The sequence below is a fragment of the Glandiceps talaboti genome, chromosome 1, assembly GCF_964340395.1.
Source record: "Glandiceps talaboti chromosome 1, keGlaTala1.1, whole genome shotgun sequence".
NCBI lineage: Eukaryota > Metazoa > Hemichordata > Enteropneusta > Spengelidae > Glandiceps > Glandiceps talaboti.
This window is the reverse complement of record NC_135549.1, coordinates 34,298,417-34,322,121: the sequence shown is the minus strand read 5'-3', so window position 1 is coordinate 34,322,121 and position 23,705 is coordinate 34,298,417. Positions and strand designations below refer to the sequence as shown.

General features: G+C 37.9%; 1 protein-coding gene across 1 annotated transcript in view; it reads left to right on the top strand.

Moving 5' to 3' along the window:
* The window catches only part of LOC144453895 (protein-glucosylgalactosylhydroxylysine glucosidase-like), a 106,830-nt gene extending 83,263 nt beyond the window's left edge, over positions 1-23,567 (top strand). The window contains exons 9-10 of the mRNA XM_078145246.1: positions 8,142-8,442; positions 19,614-23,567. Of these exons, the coding sequence (XP_078001372.1) occupies positions 8,142-8,442; positions 19,614-19,705 (393 nt within the window). The 3' untranslated portion in view covers positions 19,706-23,567. The remainder of the gene's footprint in view (positions 1-8,141; positions 8,443-19,613) is intronic.
* The last annotated feature ends 138 nt before the right edge of the window (positions 23,568-23,705 follow it).

Sequence of the window (23,705 nt, the reverse complement as noted above, 5' to 3'; positions counted from 1 at the left end):
AGACATTCCAAAAATGCACACATATATATACCTAGCAACAAGACCACTCCCATAACAACAGCCAAATGGTGATGTATAGTGCAAAGATCAAAATATGGATGTCTAGGCAACACATACATTCTGATTGTGTTGATTGCATGCAACTTAGTTTCATGCATGTGCAGTTTGCGAATGACGTAAAATGATGCATCACATTACATTCTGATCAGGTGACTATATGTAAATGACATCGCTTAAACTGTCATCTACACGACATAATGCCCAGCTTTCTTGTTTCAAATATCCAATAAAATTTCATTTTAGAAATAAATGACAGGTGTACTTGCATTTATGAATATTCCTCTTCTTATAAACAAGAAAGACTGTGAAAATCTGTCAGTAAGCTTTGCTTTCAGTCCTATACTCCTATACAGGTCAGTTCATCACCAAAGTTCATCAAAATTTGACTGAGAGTGAGAACAGAGCCAGGGGTTCGTCGGGCTCTATACTACTATATTCCTAGTGAGTTCTCCTGAGCGTGTCTAGTCACATGTTGTGCGGAACTGTACTGGGTGCTCTAGCGGTAGACCTCGCCCTGCTACCCTGGAACGCAGTGTATGCTCAGTGCTCACCGTCAATAAATTATTTGGCCGTTCTTGAACTGTTCTGATTTTTTCTGGTAATGATGATTTCACAAAATCCTTTAAAGATTGACAACCGATCAGATCTTCAATTACATAGACGTTCACATGAAATATCTGAATGGCGGTTCAAACACAGTTAGCGTGCAGTCAGGTGGTCAGTAAGTTGATATAACCCCACTAAATAGTACTACTGTTATGGTGTTAGGATCTCAATGGGACAACTACTTTCGAAATTTCGACCCAATTTTTTCCATCATCTTCTAATTTGAAAAAGCTACTTTTTATTATCATATTATCATAGTATTATTTAGTCTGTCGACAATAACATCGTCAATGACCATCTGCAGGTGGGGATTGTTGTTTGGCTGTAGTGGTTCATACATATATGGTAAAATACAAGCATCCCCCACTACCACGTCTTCTTCGTCATCACTAGTACTGCATGTATTGTTGTCATTCTCAATTTCGACTTCTAAATAGTAGAATCGAATTGATATTGCTTGTTATGTAATCGGACATATTTGAAGTTCGTTCCGGTTGTGACGTCATGAAATACATTTAACAACTTCGGTAATTTTTCGTAATTAATATCGTACTTTTTGTCAAAAATGTCACACAAATCTTTAATCACCTATGAAAACTACGTCATTTCCAGGCAAAAAGTCTGAAACTTTGGAAACCTATTTACATACACTTTAAGGAAATTTCTTCAAAGTTGTCTAAAAGATGTTAATTCTATTTTGTAGATCATTCAGTGAGAGTATTTTAAGTTTTTCTATAATTTGCTCGTTTGGAAATCTAAATGTACAGAACAAAAACAGGCTTAGTAGAATTGTTAACATCTGATAGTATAATCATTGGCGTACAACAGACTAGCTTTGCCAAGTTGTACGAAAAACAAGTTCTGAGGAAAGCTAAGACCATACTAAGCAATAACCAGCATCTTTTTCACCAAGAATTTGAAGTTTTACCATCCCATCGGTGCTATAGAGTTCCAAAGACAAAAACCAACCAAGCTAAATATTCATTCATTCCGACAGCAATTTCTTTACTGAGCAATGTGAGGAATGATTAGTAACTCATTGTTCCATTGTTTTAATGTGTCTTAGTGTTTGCCTTTGTTTTAATTTGTGACTTGCCCTTCATATTTTTTAAAACTGTATTTGTTGTATGCATTTTAATATATTTGTGATCTTGTTTTAGATATTTTTTTCATGTATATGTATGGTGTTTTTTTTTTCGACTGTCACACAAAGCATTGCCTACTTTGGGATAATAAAGTTGTATTGTATTGTATTGTACCTGCTATTTTGAATACTTGACAGTGAACGTATCTGAAGTACGGCCCAAATGACGAGCGATTGTAGTTTTTATGTGCATTTTTCACCAACAAAATCGAATTTAAACATGGCGGAAGTAATTAACGGCTCCCATAACATGGTCTACGATAGAAATTATGACACTGTCATTGGATATTTTGACTGAATTTGACTCAAAAGACATCGTGAATGCAAGTGTTTAGCTGTGGGAACACATGGTAGTATTGTGTAAGCATCAATATTCCCACTTCAGTCCATTTGAGCTGCTGGCAGCAGTTTACTGTTGAATTTTTGAATATCAGCAAATTTACACAATCTTGTTACCATACCGACGTCCAAACTACCATGTTGGGGTAAATTTTTGCTATATTTAAGGATTGTTTTGGCTTTATTTCTTTTTGTTACAGCTCTATAATGACTTGTATTTATACAAAGTCACTGTTTACAGCAGGTCAGTGGCCCAGAGGGAAACCTACGCACAATCTGGCTGATTTTCCTATCAGGTTGTATAGGTGTGATTTCAAGTTAAAGTTCAAAATTTCAACGTGGCCGAAGCAAAACTGTCTCCCCTAACATAGTTTAAATGTAAATAAAGGTAGAAATTTTCACTAAATTTTGTCTATCCATACGTTGTTTTATACAAGGACATGGCTGAGTGAACTCAAAACAGTACATGTAAGGATCAGATTACCGCAACGTTAGTTGGAAGTCCCAAATGCATAATTTGCTTTGTGGGTAAGCATGCCTGGTAAAAGCGCCAAAAAGGCAACATGATTCCGACTCATATACTTCCAACTTGTGGTCATTTTTTACTGATTTCCGGCATAAATTTAGTGATAATTTTTAGCACAACTGAATTCAGAAATTAACTGATAAGGTTCAGTAGTGCTATAGGCATGGCAAAGTGTACATGTATGTCTTGTGTGTGTGTGTGTGTGTGTGTGTGTGTAAACAACTTGAAGTCAAAAACCGCTGGACCGATTGCCATGATATTTGGTGGGTGTATTACCTTGGGTGTCTTGTTGGGAAATTGCTCAAATCAAAATGATCTTACCACCAGCGTGTGATTTGGGTCAAAAATGTGATTTTTGGTCAAAAGACTTAAACTAAAAAACTACTGGGCAGATCGGTCTGAAATTTGGTGGGAACATTCTCAAGGATGTTTAGATTAAGAATTAGTCAGACTTGATGATCACATAAGTGATATGCAAAATAGGTGTAAAAATGTGAATTTTGGTCAAAAACTTGTATCTCTAAAAGATGTTTCTGGAAGTGTTATTCTGTAGATTTTCATCAAAGGATTTTGATGCAATTGGCCCTAGCAACCATGACCACACCCTTAGCAACAACCAAATGGCGGTATGTTTTGATTAAATAACAACATCATCTGGTAGGCAAGGGAGTAAACATTCAAACCAGATTTAAACTGAATGCCTTCCGTAAGGGCAAAGTTTTGAGCTTGTCATTCCTACAGACAATTTCTTGTTGGAATACAACAGAACATACGCAAAAAGTTATTTTTTCTCATTGATTGCTATTTGCCCATTGCTATTAGTGATCTCCTGGCCAACCACAACATGTAATGTGAAGCTTTATAGACTGTTGTAGCATAGCACTTATCATAGAAAGAGTTTTAAAGGCCAAAAAAAGAGAAAACTTTCTGGTCAGTGCCCATCACTTAAGTACCCCCCTTCCTGCGTTAATTTTTTTTCATGTTTGTCTAGCCAATTCAGTCTGCAGATGAAAGGGAAAACACAAATTGAAAGTAACTCTCCCTACATTAATTGCCACCAGTGAAGACAACTGCAAAACTAATCGTGAACTAGCCTATGACATCTGCCCCACATACACACTTGCTGTAAAGTACTAAATAAAAAGAACAGTAACTGCAATGATAATGTAAAAAAAATTGCATCGTTGCACCACATCAATAATATTTTCAGGACAAGTGTGCTTTGGTATCGCAAATGTATGTATCAAATTATATTGAATTTGAAGAGTGCATTCTTGAGATATAGCCTAATTACCGAAAACCATCAATTATGTAAATTGCTCGTTAATATTCATGGGATGTTTACCAAAACCTGATCAGTTCTTGTCACTACCCTACGGAACACATGCAATAAATTTTGTTTGAAGTCGTTTTTTAGAAAATGGTGATAAAGTCGCACCACTTTAGACAACATTTCCTGACCAGAAACTATTTTTTATTTTTTGTGGCCTACTGAAAATATTCCAATAACTTATAAAACTAAAAGCTACATTAGTAATATTTTCAGGACAGGTGTGCTTTGGTATTGCAAATGTATGTACCAAATAATAATGAATTTGAAGCGTGCATTCTTGAGATATAGCCTCATTACCGAAAACCATTAATTACGTAAATTGCTCATTGATTTTCATGGGATGCTTACCAAAACCTAATCAGTTCTTGCCATTACCCTTTTGAACATGTGTACAAAATTTCGTTTCAATTGAGCCAGTCGTTTTTGGAGAAAACGATGACACAGACAGACACATACACAGACTCACACACACACACACACACACACAACAACAGGGATTCATAGACAAATTAACCAAAATTCAAAAGGTGTATATGCACACATGCCTAGCAACAAGACCACGCCCATGGCAACAGCTCAGTTGTTCAGTTGTGCTACAGCACCATTGGCGCTATTTTTTGTTTTTCTGTCAAATAATGAATTATGTTTACACAAACTAACTTTTCAAACTGTATTGGGGTGGCGACTTCAGATATTTTAGTACACTTTCAATGCCAGTTGCTTCATATTAAATTGGATTAGTGAGCTGTTAATTAATTTCGTTCAAATTTTTATGACTGAAAATAACATTTTTATCAAATTTTCGCCCATTTTGACAATATAACCAGGATATAGGAGTGTTGTAGGAACATGAATGTTGGTATTTTGTATTTTATTTCTGATATAAATATTATGTTTATTTTAGATATGACAATAAATAACCAACACACATATTTTTAATCAAAATTTTATTATTTTAACCCAAATTCTAGCTGTACATGTGATGTTTGGATGTGTGTAATTTGAAGTGTGATGTAGACAATCTATTTGGCTTTAAAATGATACCTAATTTTCAAAGATTAGGCAATTATAAGTTTTTTATTTTCATTTTAGTACATAAAACACACTCACAGTTTTATCATGTGTATGCTAATGAGGGGTCCTAGTGGATAGCATACAGTCCCATGGGGAGAATAGTGGTGAAAGAGTGAAGTTAAATAGGGTTCATAACATTCTAGTTTATTTACAAATCAACTTTTAATATCGATTAGCTCTCTTCTAAATTTGCCTCGGGCAGTCCATATGTGTCCCCGGGAGTAATATCAGGGTTCTCCACAGCACAGGCCAAAATATCTTTCGCAGGCTACACCACCTTCATTGACTCCTGCGACACTATCAGTCATCCCGCGATCCTATTCAATGAGCACAAAATCAGAGCTGCTTACACAACAGCAGCTTCACAGATGTAAAAATGAACAATGAACCATAAAAATCTCTTCATGAATAGAACAATGTAGACGATCATTAATTACAAGAATGACAAATACTTCAATATTTACAAAGACAAAGTTCAAACTGGCTACATCAAATCAATGCCTTCATGAATGCTCTGTGTATAGACTTTCGATGTGTATTCTTCAATGTTGTGAAAAGAGTTTAAGACCATAAACCCTCTGCCAATGCAGAGAGTCTCTACGAAAATTCTAATGTACCTTTTGATAAAGTGGGGATATTATCTCCGATTATCAGTTTCATGTTCAATTTTAATCTGAAAACACTTATAGTTTGTAGTTTGACATCGTACAACGGTACATCATAAGATTGTGATAAAAGCATAGATTTTTCAATATGATGGCTGTGACATCACAAATATCGCCATTTTTTTTATTCCTCAAAAGTAAAGTACATGACTAAGTCTCATGTTTCACGAGATTTCGGACAGACACTATGCCTGCATATAGCTGTACACAATCTTTTAGTATTTCAAAAGTCTACTTTATCTGTGGATATTTGGATTGAAATAATTTCAGCTTTACTAAGAAAAATAATCAAAAACACTGGTTGAAAAAATTGATATCTAAAGTTGAATTTCTTACTGGTGCTAATTTTTAACATTTAACATTTACTTATTTTCTATAGTGCCCTTTCTATTATAACACAAATATTCAAACGCACTGAACAATAACAATTACAAATTAAAAACATTGGGAAATGATATAAAATTAAGTATATATAAGTTAAACTCGTGAGATAAACATACATATAAGACCTGATTAAAATACTACAATCAAAATGGACTGCTAATAGTTTGGAGTGAGTAATAAATTGTCCTTTAACTTTCCTTTGGCCATATATGTATATACTACTTGTTTGTTATTATGATGTACTTTGATTTTATCATTAAGTTGCTCACGAATATTAATTATTTTGTTATGTAAACTTATGCTAATGAGCCACTATCCTATCATCAAATCCTGTGGAGAATCCTGTGGTATATATGTGGTAGCTGTAAATTTGTGCGATGTCTGGAACAGAGCTAGAAAATCTAAAACAAAACTGCATAGTGGAAGATCTGAACAACAGAACCACTTCTATATAGTACAAAAAAAAACAGCCGAGCTGAATGGTAGGTCGCTTGTTGATAATCTTGTTTAGTCTTCCCATCTCATGTTGGGACAAGTTCCCTCCCAACAAACAATACCAAAGGTGAGATCACTGCAAACAACTGCAGTAAAAACACTCCTAAAAGATCGTGACTATTATTATTAACACCAAATGACGTTAGTTTCCTTTGGCAGTACAGACAAGTGTTAGCTTTCTTAGTAATAAGTTGGTATTCTCAACCCATTTAGTCTACTACCAAGCTTGATACCCAAGTATTTATAATCATTCACTGTCTAATTTTGAGTCTTTGATATGGACAGGTGCTGGGTCACACTGAACTTTCTTAAAATCAATATAGAGCTCTTTGGTCTTTAAAACTGTAAGATACATAATTATCATCACACCAGTCAGTAAATCTCTCAATCTCATCTAAATAAATCGAATCATCATCATTGCTGATCTTCCCAACCATTGTTGTATCATCTGCTAATTTGACCAATGGACACGAGATGTCAGAATTCCGGCAGCTGGCAGTATACAGTGTGAAAAGGAAGGGTGCTAAAACAGTGCCATGGGGTGCCCCTGTGTTAGTATACTCTATGTCAGATTTGTTACCATTTAAAGACACCATCTGTCATCTATTAGTAAGTTGAAGTTGAAGGTGACAAGTTCATCACTAAAAGTTTCTGAACGATAAGATGTGTCTGTATTGTGTTAAAAGCACTTGAAAAATCAAAGTACATTAATCTGATTGAACTTCCATCTTTTTCAAAATGAGAATATACATTATTTAAAACATGTAACATCGCATCCTCTATACACCTGATCTTACAATAGGCAAACTGTAATGGGTGTATAAAATCAGAGACTAAAAGTTGTTAATTTATTTAAAACTACTTGCTTCGAGAAGAAATGTCAAATTTATCAGATTGGATGATTTTGATATTTTTGTAAGTTTGTTGTAAGCTAACATGTCCTGTGTAGACATTGTTGGAAATGCATGACCCACAATTCTAGTTAACCTATGACCCCTTCATACAGTAGATAAAAATAGCGCTGACTGCTGTTGTCAAGGCAGTTGTTAGGTAGTTAGCAGCATATCACAGATTTTCAATCTAGCGTTGAAACTTGCACAACTAATTTTTTGCATAGAATGTATGTGGCAAATGAATAAACATTCAAAAAATGTTTGAAAAAATGCCTATTAACAAATCATGTCCATATTGAGTCAATTGATGGCGAGTATTGCAAATATGAAAATAGGGATAGGTAGGCATGTGGATAAACATTTAAGAAATGGTCCCATGTTTGTAAGCAAGCAGCAAGACCATACCCATTTTAGCAGCCAAAATGGTTGTGTACATTGCATTGTGTACATGTAGCAACTAAGAAAGTATACATACCAACACTAAAATTATGGTGTATATTGCATGGGTAACAACAAGGATGTATTTGCAAGTGGATGAACATTTTGTATAAATTATGACAAATTTTACAGTTGTGCTACAATGCCATTAGTGCTATTTATATACATAAATTATGTTTTCCAGGTGTGGACAGAAGTATCTGATGGTACTGGTGCTATTAATTTCTGTACCGGTATGGGTGGATTTCTACAAGCCGTGCTGTTTGGGTATGGAGGATTTCGTCTCTATTTGGATCATTTGGAATTCAATCCTATCCTTCCACCATCAACTACAAGATTTAATATCACAGGACTTAACTACTTAGATTCCTCACTAGACTTTGATATTTCTGAAGACAATGTGATTGTTAACATGACAAGTCATAGTATGGGGGCTGATGTCTTGACATTGGTAAATGGTGAACAACAGACGCTATTACAAACAGGTATGTATTATATGTGCATTATACCTGCATTCGTGTACGCACGCACACACACACACACACAGACACACACACCAATCCATCCATCCATCCATCCATCCATTCACTTTATATATATACTACCCCATAAGAAGTAGATTGACTTTTCTATCTTGTTACGTAATTTGCCATAATCTATGGGAACATACAAACCTTATCAAACTGATCTAGCCATCTATGGGAACATACAAACCTTGTCAAACTGATCTAGCCATCTATGGGAACATACAGACCTTATCAAACTGATCTAGCCATCTATGGGAACATACAGATGTTATCAAACTGATCTAGCCATCTATGGGAACATACAGACCTTATCAAATTGATCTAGCCATCTATGCCAACATACAGACCTTATCAAACTGAACTAGCCATCTATGGGAACATACAGATGTTATCAAACTGATCTAGCCATCTATGTCAACATACAGACCTTATCAAACTGATCTAGCCATCTATGTCAACATACAGACCTTATCAAACTGATCTAGCCATCTATGGGAACATACAGACCTTATCAAACTGATCTAGCCATCTATGCCAACATACAGACCTTATCAAATTGATCTAGCCATCTATGTCAACATACAGACCTTATCAAATTGATCTAGCCATCTATGGGAACATACAGACCTTATCAAACTGATCTAGCCATCTATGCCAACATACAGACCTTATCAAATTGATCTAGCCATCTATGTCAACATACAGACCTTATCAAATTGATCTAGCCATCTATGGGAACATACAGACCTTATCAAACTGATCTAGCCATCTATGTCAACATACAGACCTTATCAAACTGATCTAGCCATCTATGTCAACATACAGACCTTATCAAACTGATCTAGCCATCTACGTCAACATACAGACCTTATCAAACTGATCTAGCCATCTATGTCAACATACAGACCTTATCAAACTGATCTAGCCATCTATGTCAACATACAGACCTTATCAAACTGATCTAGCCATCTACGTCAACATACAGACCTTATCAAACTGATCTAGCCATCTACGTCAACATACAGACCTTATCAAACTGATCTAGCCATCTATGTCAACATGCAGACCTTATCAAACTGATCTAGCCATCTACGTCAACATACAGACCTTATCAAACTGAACTAGCCATCTATGTCAACATACAGACCTTATCAAACTGAACTAGCCATCTATGTCAACATACAGACCTTATCAAACTGATCTAGCCATCTATGGGAACATACAGACCTTATCAAACTGAACTAGCCATCTATGTCAACATACAGACCTTATCAAATTGATCTAGCCATCTCTGTCAACATACAGACCTTATCAAACTGAACTAGCCATCTATGTCAACATACAGACCTTATCAAACTGATCTAGCCATCTATGCCAACATACAGACCTTATCAAACTGATCTAGCCATCTATGGGAACATACAGACCTTATCAAATTGATCTAGCCATCTATGCCAACATACAAACCTTATCAAATTGATCTAGCCATCTGATGACTGCAGAAGTGAGAAACTCTGAGTTATGACTTAAGATCTACTTATTTCAGATATTAAGTTTATAATATATAATTTATATATATATATATATAGGAAGTCAGTGGTAAGATTTGTCCGTAGTACAGTGCTCGATACGTCTGCACGCAGAGCGGAGTATATGTTGAGGGTAGAAGAAAATCAAGTCGGGTTTTATATATATATTCAGGGCTTGAAATTAATTTTTTCATTTGTAGTCACTTTGACTACCACTTTTTAAAACTGGTAGTCAACAGGGAAGATTTGGTAGTCATTCTTTTTTAGCATTTAATAATTTATGCATAAACAAAATATTAAATAATAAACGTTCTGAGTTTTTTTCATGAAATTAGTGACATTCATATTATGCAAACATTTGACCTACATGTCCTAAAATACTACATGTAATATCATACTTGTATCATAGTAAGTAAATATCATATAAATGATTATTGTGTGTACCAAGCTCTTATTTTGCAATGTCCTCAAACCTCAAACTGACACAAATTTTGGCATAACACGTACATTATAAATATACACATATTTTACATTCATTCAGTCACACACACATGTATAGATGTACAACACCCCCCCCCCCCACACACACACACACACCAAACAGTTACCGCCTCAAACATATACAGGACGTGACTGAGAGATTGACAAAAATAAACTTCAAAACACTAACTAAATCGCTAGTCACACAGCAAAATTACGTACTTTCCTTGTTCTAGTTTATTTCACTGAATCAACAACAGTGTGAAGTGTAAAGTTACACATAATGATTAGTGGCTCATTCCATTTCAGGGGTGTCAAACTTATAACACAAATGCTCTCAAATCTGAGCATTTATGCTATTTATTGTTATTTACTTTGTAAAAGATAAAACGTCATACAATGAAAAATACACCCAGTCACCATCCATTTCAGTTTCCCTTAAAGTGTACATGCAAAGGTACATACTTTTTTTCGTAATTATGTTTCTGTTTCCGGAAAGATACTCATCTAAATATTCTTACAATAGGATTTGCTTGCAATTCCCGATGCTTTTCCAATAAAAACTTTATTAATCTACCTCCTCCTACAATTACTGCCCTCAACGTTGGAAGACCAGTTGCTTTTTTTGGAACACAGTGTGAAACACGTAGTGTTATCTAGTGTACCAGAAACCCGGTGTTTTTCCCCTGCTGATCAGTGAATTTTTGTGGTTTGCGGTTTTGTCTAGCAACCTTTTTGTAAATCTGTTCGCTGATTTTTCTTCACTTTTTCTGTGAAGATTTTCGTTTTCTAGATCGTGGTAGTGTGGGCGGTTTTATTACCCGCCTTTCTTATATACCGTTTATTGATACATTGTTTTTTATTTCTCCCTATCATCATGCCTAAGGGTAAGAAGAAAGGGGATTGTGGTCATTCTATGGCAAATCGGGATGACCATTCTGTCTGCCGGAATTGTCGGCAGTGTTCTAGCGATGCTCCGTGCACTGTGTGTATGTCGTGGGACCTGCTATTGTGGGCCGAGCTCGGTTCGAGCGTTGATCACGGCAAAGGTAATAGTAAGGAGACGTGTCGCAAAGGTAGGTCCATTTTGTCTAGTACTTCGCCAGCCGGTGCAGGCCATGCTATGTCTTCCCTTTCAGATTCAACAACAGGTAAGACTGCACCGACTGGGCAAAACCGTCCTTTTCAGGGCGAAACTAGTACCTCTACGTCAACTGGGGTGAATGGCGGTTCGTTAACTCAGCACCTTCACAACCAGTCTGATCGTAACGACTCTCCGTTAATAGGCAATCGCAAGTCTGACACTGGTTCAACGCGATCTGCCTGTGTCGGTAGTCAAGGTAACGGTATTGAACCGGCTCCCTGCTTGTCTACCAGTCTAGGTAGTGGCTCCAATGTTATGAGAACGGAGACTTTTCGAGAGCCATTGTTAGGTAATACACCAAGTAATACTAATAATAATGATGTATTACCAATGCCTGGCGATGAACGAGTGTCTGTGCGTCTTTCACCGCGACATCGTTCAGTTTTACGGTCACGTTCTCCGTCCCCGTGTAGGCGGAGGAGACGTGAGAGTCATGATAGTACGGTCTCGTCATCTTCTAATTCGGATTACAGTCCTCGTCCCTATAAAAGCAGGCGAGGTAGGTCTCTCTCTCGACATAAGAAATCACGTCGAGGTCAGAGGTCACACAAACGAAAGCATTATCGTTCTTCCAGTTCGGAGTCACCCAGTTCTAGGTCGTCTTATTATAGACGTTCTAAACGGTATAGGCGTCGACATTCATCATCGACATCACCGTCGGGTGACAGAAGGCGTTACCGACGTCACTATGACCATGAACGACGCATTGATTTGGATCGTCGACATGCTTACTATGACGAGAGCCGGCATGGGGTAGAGCCCCACCAACGGCCAGAACCGGCAAGTCGTTCAGCTTATCATCAGCCTGCTTCTATTGATACAGAAGTCATTAGACAGGCAGTTTTAGAGGCTGTAGCGGCTCTCCACCCAGAATTAACACGTGCGGGGGCACCCACATCTGATATTAACACAGGGGGTGCCACTCCTTTAAGTTCTCAACGTGTTTCTCACAGGGAGAGGATGACTGATCCTGATGCTATTTCAGTTGCAGCATCTCATAGCAAGGATTTTGGGGAATCCTCAGGGGAGGAAGAGAGGTCAAGAGGTCACAGTCCAACAATCTCTCGAGCCTCTTCCCCATGTAGGGAAGAAGAACCAGTGTTTGCATACAAGGATTGTATTCAGTGGGTTTACTCACACTTCCCAGCTGAGTGCACCCCTCCTAATTTGGTTCTTCCACCTTTGTCTGAAACTGGTGCTGCCTTACGGGCTAGCAACCCCAAAGACCAGTCAACCCCCTTGTCATTGCCTTATTCATCCCTGGTTCAGCCTCTTCATGATAAGATTTACCAGGAAGTGGTCGGCAGTGGAAAGGACCATACAGCCTTACGAGCTGGGGCCTATCCATGGTTTCGTTATGGGGGTCAGGCATACCGCACTCATTCATCACAACCAGCATGTTCACACCCCCCGCTGGATGGTGATGTGGATGCAGTGGATCAGGATCCATCATCGTTCAGAGCTGTCTATATAGACAAAGCTCACATTAAAAAGTTGGGTGATTCGGCACATCAACAACTTTGTGTAACATCAACACTGAACTGGTTCCTAGCTGTTCTATTCAAAGAACTTCAGGCTGTAAATCTCAATAGTCCTAAAGTATCTCGAATTATTGAGATTGTGGATAAGGGTTTGTCTCATATAGCAGAGTCTGCTTGCAGAGAGTATACAACTCTCCAATTAATGGAGAGGGATGCCTTTTTGAAACGCAAATCTGTTTCATTGTCTCCCGAGTTGAAACAGGAAGCTCGTTTAGCTCCTATTGCCACAACCAGTCTGTTTGATGGTCGTCTCACTGCACTAGCAGCACGTGCCAGTGAGGCTAAACAGCGAGAACGCCTACTATGGGATAAACCTCCTACACCCCGTGTACAACAGCCTAGGGCAAAACAAGCTGGCAATCGACCAGTGCCTGTTGGACGAGGCAAGCAACCCAGTGTTCCTTACAAGTCCAAGACTTTTAATAGGGGTAGGGGACGAGGTAATGTGTCTAAGCCTAAGACCGACAACATGCCCAGACCGTTCTCGGATTCTGCAGGTAGGGGGTCAGGGAGTGCTCAGCGCTCCTGACCCAATAACCACTCTCACTGTCCCCCCACCAGCACAGCAAAGTCCAGTGGGGGGACGACTCCGTTTCTATGCACAAAACTGGTCCGCAATATCATCCGACAGTTGGGTGCTAAATACAGTAAGAGACGGATACATCCTAGACTTCGTATCACAGCCTCCACTGTCCACGAAGGTCATAGTTACCCCGCTACCAAGGCAACCAGATCGGGTTCTTGCCTTAAGGGAGGCCATTCAAGGACTTTTAGAAAAGGCTGCTATTCGTACAGTCAACCTAAAAAACGAGGGACCAGGGTTTTTCAACCACATGTTTCTGGTCCCCAAAAAGTCGGGAGGCTGGAGACCAATTCTCAACCTCTCCGTTCTCAATCGGTATCTTGTAGTCCCCAAGTTTCAAATGGAAACACCCAGAGCGGTGTTGGCTGCCATTCAGCCAGGCGATTGGATGGCGTCCATAGATTTAAAGGACGCTTATTTCCATATACCTATTCACCCTGTCTACTACAAGTACCTCCGTTTTGCAATCGACGGACAGGTTTACGAATACACAGTTCTCCCCTTCGGTCTGGCAACAGCACCACGAGTGTTTACACGGGTGGCAGCAGTGCCAGTGGCATGGTTACACCAACAATCAATTCTGTTACACCCCTATTTAGACGATTGGTTACTGAGGGGGAAGGAACGGGTCGTACTAGCCACTCAAGTGGCCATGACGACAGATCTTCTCCAAGGTCTAGGATTTATTCTCAGTCAAGAGAAATCATGTTTGACTCCCACCCAGGACATGACCTTTGTGGGAATGAGATTGCTGACGGAATTGGGAGTTGTTTGCCCAACCGAGGACCGAATCAACAAACTGTTAACTTTCATTCGGTCCATCCTTCTACAACGCTCAATAGTAGCAAGGAGTCTGTTATCTCTCCTGGGGCTGATGAACTCATTTATAGACATCACCCCTTGGGCGCGACTAAGAGCGCGCCCGATCCAGTTGTACCTATTAGCGCTTTGGCACCCATCCAGTCAGCCATTGCAGACTTCTATCCCTATTCGTCCCTCTCTTCGGCTTCATCTCAACTGGTGGCTGAACACGGCGAATTTATTGAGGGGGAGGTCACTCGTACCCCCCAACCCCGACATCTCCTTATTCACCGATGCGTCAAACGAGGGATGGGGGGCGCATGTGGCAGGTCATATGACAGCAGGTCGGTGGAATTTAACCGAACGCTGTCACCACATAAACTGGCTAGAGCTGAAAGCAGTGTTCCTGGCCCTCCAGAAATTAGAGTTTCTGGTAAGGGGGCATTGCATATTAGTACACTCAGACAACACAACAGTAGTTGCTTACATAAACAAATTGGGGGGGGGACAGTCTCCCCAACTCTATGTTATCTGTTGTGGGATCTAATGATATGGTGTCAGGACAAAAAGATTACGCTAATAGCCAGACACCTACCAGGCAGGCTGAATGGGATAGCCGATGCACTGTCCCGTCGGCGTCGGATACGACAAACCGAATGGGAACTACCACAGAGTGTAGTAGATCAGATTTTCCATTGTTGGGTCGCCCATCAATGGATCTCTTTGCCACACACAAGAACAGGAAATACCAGTGTATGTATCCCCAGTACCAGATCCAAGGGCAATGGCGGTGGATGCTCTCTCCATGTCATGGGAGGGGATAATGGCAGAAGGCGTAGTGCAATCCATGCCCTCTGTATTAGTGAGGGTCATTTTAATCTCTCTCGGACAGCAGCAGTAATGCATACAGCACCAGGATTTCTGGCCAAGAACCAGGTTTTGGGGTCAGTGCCTAATCCGATTATGATCAAGTCATTGGATGACTTTGTTGGGCGAGACAAAGTAGAAAGGATTCTATGTCCAGTGAGAGCACTTCGCTGGTAGTTAGACCGATCTAAGTCATTTAGGAAGGGTAGGACTCGGCTGTTCATCCTGTTTCCCCCTTCAGTTAAAGATGACTGCTCCCCAGCAGATATTTCTAAATGGATTGTTGATACTGTCAAGTGGGCTTACGTAGAAGCCCAACAGGATCATTTATCTCCTCACAGAGTCACAGCTCATGAAGTAAGAGCTATTGCTGCCTCATGGGCCCTCAGATCAGGCGTGCCGGTGGCTGACATTTTACAAGCAGGCACGTGGAGATCTCCTAATTCGTTTATTAGCTATTATCTGCGGGATATGTCTGACCATGCTGAGGATCTAGCCACTCTAGGTCCACTTAGCATTAGCCAGAATATCACATTAACAGGTCATACAGAGACACCCACCACCTAGCTGGTGACAAATTCTGTATCCTATTGTAAGAATATTTAGGTGAGTATCTTTCCGGAAACAGAATTGTCGTTTCTCCCGAAACTAATTTCTGTTGAAGGAAAGATACTCACCTAACAGTCCCTCCCTCCTTCCCCACTGTCTCAGTTTAGTTGGGTTTCTGGACTAAGATTGTGTTCCATAGCGCAACTGGTCTTCCAACGTTGAGGGCAGTAATTGTAGGAGGAGGTAGATTAATAAAGTTTTTATTGGAAAAGCATCGGGAATTGCAAGCAAATCCTATTGTAAGAATATTTAGGTGAGTATCTTTCCTTCAACAGAAATTAGTTTCGGGAGAAACGACAATTATTTTGCCATAAAAATAAAGGAAATCGGGTTTGTAATACATTTGTAGTACAATATAATTCTAACACGAGAAATTGCGCGAAAAATGAGGCACTCTCGGCTCAGCCACAGAGCACTTTCAGGTAAGTACCTCTCATTTGCATATGGATAGGACAGGATTTGGAACTTTATGACGTCAATGCAGGAACACAAACACATTCATCAGTGTATCTTTACATGTAAATCCATTATGGTTGAACCAGAAGGTCAACTTCAAAACCCGTTTTCGCCAGAACCCGATGTTGAATATTGGTCAGATTCCTCAAGCGTAGAGCAATGCACTCCAGCATTAACATCTGATGGTGTGATTTAGCCAAATTCATTCGAACCGACCGCTAGCAGCAGTAAGATAGTTCCTCTGGTAGTGAATGAGTATGTCCTAGTGAAGCTGTGTTGTTTACATCAAGTAAAGGCTGTTATCAGCGTCCCTTGTTAACATAACTATTCAATGGGTGGAAAACAGCTCCTGCAGACAATGTAATGAAACGAAAATTATCTAATATTTCCATACCCATCAAACATACAGAGATCGAATGAGAATGGCTTCAAGAGTTCCCCATAATATTCTCTCAAGTTGTTCAAATGTAGCATGTGTGGTAACAGTACATTCGATCTATGGCCATTCAAAATCTTCGTGAAAGTAGACCCACAAATTCGTTAGAGCAGAACGTTTTGTTGGATAACCATCCCTCTTGAAAGCTATGTGTACACGTACTTTATTTCATTTTTTACTGTGTTCATTACCATCCACACAGTGACATGAAGTGGTTTCATCTTCTTTCAAAGCACAGCCCATGCTCACTGAAGCCGGCCGTACTGTGGTGTATTGTGTATTTTCTCCGACCAGTTTTGTTAGAGTTTTTTATGGATAGACATGTCTTACTTTGTGGAAGTTATTTGACCTGGGAGCGTGAAGCAAGTTAAAGTTGACTGTACTTTGCTGTGTCCATCCACTTTTGACATGTGATTGGCATGACACAGTAACTGTTCAGGTAGACAAAACAATGGAAACAAAAATAGCAACATTATAATGAGCGTTGCGTCTTTTTACTTTGATATGATTCCGACGATGTACATGTGATGTATCACAATGAAAACGATCGACTCCCAGCAACATGGAAATCAAAACATACAATCGGACTACGCATTGTTTAAAAACAAATGCTTTCGTAGTGAAAATATTTTATGAAGCTAACTTGCTTTCTTGAAAACAACATTTCAAATTATTTTATTTGTCTTCCTTTTTTCGCTTTGATCATGGCTACACCGGTGGCGTGGAGAACCCCGGCCTCGGTAACATTTACCAGCTTTCACTGTATGGCGTCACTGTCCAGTTTTTACGTGATTTCAACTGCCTTCACCCATTATTACCTACTCAGTTATATCACTCGGAAATGTGTGTAGGGTGATCTTTCACTGCGGGTGCTGCCGACAAAGCACCAAGGAACCATTGTTGTCAGAAGACTAAACTGGTACACCACAATATGTACAGTTACAGATAATACTATATGGCAAGCGTAATTAGTAATTCATAAGTAAACATTACACAAAGGCTTAGAAGGCTTTTGTAACACGTGGGAACTCGACACCTTTCGTGAGCTGGTTGAGGTGCCGAAGTTAGTCGAAGCACAGGGGATTAAGGGGGCAAGTATTTTTGCGACTTTCTTGCCAATGCATGCAATATTTAGTATATATATTTTAGGTATAAATGCAATTTCATTTATTTTTATGGCAAAATAAACATAATTACGAAAAAAATTATCAACCTTTGCATGTACACTTTAAATTAAAAAATAACAGGCTATGACCCAACTCTAGAGAGAAATGGTATGCGCCAAGGAACGTCCCATAAAATCTTATCTGTTACTATCTATAAACATAGGAAGTCATTCTGATTATGTCTAAGATTTGTCTCCTCCGCTAAGGGCTTCGATAAATGATGGAAATTTTCATCCTTCCACTAAATTGAGGTATCATAGTATTGAATGACTAGTTGTAAAATACTATTGCATTCGCGATTAGTGGTGGGACAATGATTTTATTCCGTATATTTTCCAAAGTTTTGTATCATTTTGATCGCAACTGTGTGACATGGAAAAGACAATGAAACAGACATGAAATCAATAGAGTATTGCGTTTGAGTAGACGTTATGGCGTTTGTAACATCACATATAAGCTACGTGTATTTTGTTTATTTTACCAAGCCACTGTTATTGACTACAAAGTAAGCAATATCAAACATGCCAGCCGTATCTAATCACATGTAGCTTTAGAGTCCAGCGCTCACGCTACATTGCCAGCTTGTCAGCAGGCCTTCCATGCATACAGTGGGTTGGCGTCCCCAGGATTTTTGTGGTAGTCAAGGATGACTACCAGTTTTTGAACTTGGTAGTCATTTTGGAAAAACTGGTAGTCAATTGACACGAGACTACTGCTAATTTTGAGCCCTGTTATAGTATGTGTGTGTGACTGAATGAATGTAAATATTATATATATATATATATATATTATATATATATATATATAGTTTTGGTAGTACTGGAACTCTTTCTTGGGTGTAACTCGGAGTTTCACGCATATTGCGATCATCAGACACTCTGATCTAGCCATCTATGCCAACATACAAACCTTATCAAATTGATCTAGCCATCTGATGACTGCAGAAGTGAGAAACTCTGAGTTATGACTTAAGATCTACTTATTTCAGATATTAAGTTTATAATATATATATATATATATATATATATATATATATATATATATATATATATATATATATAAATGAAAGAAGACGAGTCTGATATTACATTGTGGAATTACACTACGGACCGTTTCACCAGAAGGATCATCGGGTGTATGTATGATAGCTCTCCACGGTGATCGAGCACTCTACTTGGCGAAAGAAGAATGAAATTATATGTATATATATATATATTTATATATATATATACACAGAGAAATGGAATGAACTGCAAACAATAGCAACTGTTCTGATTACCATTTTGGGTCACATGACTGGACATAAGCGATAATTAGTAATAATGATGGATTTGGCCTACTGAGGCAGCTCTGTAAAGCCTTGGCAAAACATCTTGGCCAGAAACAATTTACTGTTTATTGTATATGTTCAAATGAAACTGCTTAGTGTGTGTGTGTGTGTGTGTGTGTGTGTTTGTGTGTGTGTGTGGTTTTGTTAAAGCTGCATTCAATAATCACTCTTCATTATTTACTTTCAGGTAAACCTGTAACAATACAGAGAGAAAAGGCCCAGATTTACCCATCCAATGCAGTCATGTCTAGAAAGACAAGGCATAGAAGCTGTTCATGAAATAGTGAAGATTTGCACCCAGCGTACCCAAAGTTGCCTCTCCTCACAGAGCAGGGGCAGCATAGGGATCAACCTGACCTGATCTGATCCAAGATGTGATTGGTTACTTTTATCATGTCTGAATAAATGATGTATGGAGGAGTTCTCTCCACATTTTGTGAGAGAACTATTTTTTTACTTTAAAAGTATCTGAATATTTTTTGAAATACACATGTTTATTTATCTCATAAAATATGTTTAGCTCTTTGGTTCCCTATGGTACCAAAAATACATTTGATTTTCATGGGACCCAAGGACCCCCAGTGTCCTCATTTGACCCTACTTGAGGCTCTCATGGTTAGAATAATTGAGCACACCATACTCCTGATGATTTTGAAAGGAAATTGGAAAATAAAATAAACTCTTGATACAGTTATCAATGCAAGATGTATGGAAATTTTTTATTTATTATTATAATCCTTGGCCAATATTGAGGTCATGGAGTCAACAATACCAGACTTTCCTAATCAAGCACAGGTGTTCTTGTGTAAAAAAGATGTAATTGTACTGTGTGTAAACAGAAAATACTACACCTATTTTAGCAAATATCAATTTCAACAATTTGACTTTTGGAGATGCTTGCATGCAGTGATGCAGTTTGGTGTTGTTTAGGTTAATTGCAAGGAACAGGGATTATCCAGGAATTGATTAATGTATTATTATGGAATACTTTACTTTGGGAGGTCAATTATCCAGGAATAGCTAAATGTTAAATGGAAATTCTCCAGGAATAATTATCAAAGCATAACTGAATGTTAAATGGGAATTATCAAAGAATAACTGAATGGGAATTATCAAAAAATAGCTAAATGTTAAATGGGAATTATCAAAGAATAACTGAATGTTAAATGGGAATTATCAAAAAATAGCTAAATGTTAAATGAGAATTATCAAAGAATAACTGAATGTTAAATGGGAATTATCAAAAAATAGCTAAATGTTAAATGGGAATTATCAAAAAATAGCTAAATGTTAAATGGGAATTATCAAAGAATAACTGAATGTTAAATGGGAATTATCAAAAAATAGCTAAATGTTAAATGGGAATTATCAAAGAATAACTGAATGTTAAATGGGAATTATCAAAAAATAGCTAAATGTTAAATGGGAATTATCAAAGAATAAACAATGTTAAATTGGAATTGTTCAAGATTAACTACTTGTACTTGTGGCAAGGAAATTTGAAAAAGAACTTTCTGTGGAAGGCAAATTTAGATTATTGAGTGTAGAAGTGTTTGCTAGGCATATCTGCATACATTTTTGGAATGTTTTTTCATTTGCCCTATGTTGACATTATATATCATCATTTACCTGTTGCTATGGGCGTGGTCTTGTTGCTAAGGACATTTGCATATTTCTTTTTAATGTTTATTCAATTGCCTACTGTTCCCTGTTATATTTGCAATAAAGCCTATCATTTGACTGTTGCTAAGGGTGTGGTTATGGTTGCTAGGGCAACTTATGTAAGTGTGACACATTCAATTTGCAAAGTAACCATTTTAGAATCATTACCATATTTCATCCATAGTATTTTAAGAGGTAAAGTTCAATACCAAAATCACTTGCATCATCCACAAGATAGACAGACAAAAAAAATCGTAACTATCCCGTATCTACTGGTATGCATTTTATTACCAACGATCACAGTGTATCAGACATGTCTATTTCAGGAATTTGTAAGGTTTCTGGCGATGAGAAACTATTGGGGTTGAAGGAAGAGGAAATCGTTTTCCATCTCGGAATGCTGGATCCACTTGGAATTAATAGATTATTCATGTCATTCACACGTATAACCATTAATCATGCGCGGTTGTCATTCTGATCCATAACATTAAGATATATACAGGTGTTTACCTAATATGTCTTGCATACAAATACCTTGATAAAGAATTTTTATTCAAAACGTTGGATTTTACATCTATTTATTCGGATCGTCTCACAAGTTCCTTATGCATTTCTTTTGACAAACAGACAGACAGACAGACAGACAGGCATTTTACCTTGGAACATGGTTCTGTGAACTCAGAACATATTTCCAAGCAACCTCAAGGAGACATTAATTCAACTGACACTGACATGCACTTGTTAAATTATGTTAAGTACCTCATAAAATTTGTAATGATTTAATGAGATCAATAAAAGAATAACATTTCTCTGCCTAGTATAGTATACGATAGCATATGCCTAATTTTGAAAAATTTAATCCAAAACTTGTTTTTAGCCCTAACTTGCATATCACTTATGGTATTATCATGTAATGAATAGCTCTTGATCTGCACATTCCAAGAAACATTCCTGTGAAATTTCAGCCAAATCAGAGAAGTATATTTGGAATTAAAGATTTTTTACCAAAAATTACATTTTTAGCACAACTAAACTGATAAGGTTCAGTAGGCATGGTGTGGTATCTGTCCGTCTGTTGTCTGTCTGTCTGTACATGTGTGTGCGTGTGTGTGTACGACTTAAACTCAAAAAACCACCAGACTGATTGCCTTGGTAATTGGTGGGGAGATTACTTTTGGTTTCTAGTTGGGAAATTGTTCAAAGCAACTGATAAGGTTCAGTAATGCTATAGGCATTGCTAAGTGTCTGTCTGTCTGTCTGTCTGTCTGTGTGTGTAAACAACTTAAAGTAAAACACTGCTGACCTTTGCTTTGATAATTCATGGCCATGTTACTTCTGGTGTCTAGTTGGGAAATTGTTCAAATGAAAATGATTGCATCAGAGATGTGGGGTTTGGGTCAAAAAACGTGATTTTTAGTAAAAAAACTTACACTCAAAAACTACTGGGCAGATTGGCCTGAAATTTGGTAGGAACATTCTTAGGGGTGAGTAAATTAAGATTTGTTCATGACATGATTCCCTCAGTAGTAATATGCAAATTAGGGCTGAAAATGTCTGTTTTTGGTCAAAAACCTATAATTCCAAAGCTACTTCGCAGATTGGGCTGAAATTTAATTGGGATGCATCTGTGGGTGTATAGATGAAGAAATATTAAAGCATATAATGATCCCATCAGTAATATGCAATTTAGGTGTAAAATCTCAACAAATACTTGGTCAATGAGGCTGAAACTTGGTGAGATGTTTCTAGAAGTGTTATTCTGCAGATTTCTTCAAAGTATTTCGACACAATTGGCCCTAGCAACCATGATCACGCCCTTAACAAGAGCTAAATGACAGTATGTTTTGGTCAAATAACATCTGGTAGGCAAGTAAACATGCAAAACATGTATGCAAATATCCCTAGCAACCATGACCACGCCCATAACAACAGCCAAACGGTGGTGTATTTCACAAGGATAACAGGGATTCTTAGACAAGTGAATAAACAGTCAAAAAATGTATGCAAATACCCCTAGCAACCATGACTATGCCAATAGCAATAAGCCAACAGCCAAACGGCAGTGTATTTCACAAAGATAACAAGAGATTCTTAGACAAGTGAACAAACAAGAAGCAACAAGACCACGCCCATAGCAACAGCCAGATGATCACGAATATTGCAAAGATAATGGGGTTAATAAACAAACGAATAACCATTCAAAAAATGTATGCAAATATGTGTCTAGCAACATTGCCACACCTATGGCAACAGCAAAATGATCGCGTATATTGCAAAGGTAACAACAGGGTTGGCTAGGCAACTGTATAGTCATTCAGCAAATGAACACCTATACCTAGAGCATGGATCAGCATGCATGTAAACAATTTAAAAAGTTAACATTCTCTTTACGAAATTTTCTTGGTTTTGTTTACTTTTTTTGGCATTTAATAATGTTTTTTCCCTACATAGTGCCGTGTAATAAAATGATGATTTGAAAATCTGGTGTGTGTTTTCTAAATCAATTTTAACTTGTTCTTTTGTTGATTAAAAAAAACACCTTTATAATACTATTACTGACTACCTTATTAATTGTTTATGAGTTAGTTCTACTGAGTGCCCTCAAAAAAGTCTCTCT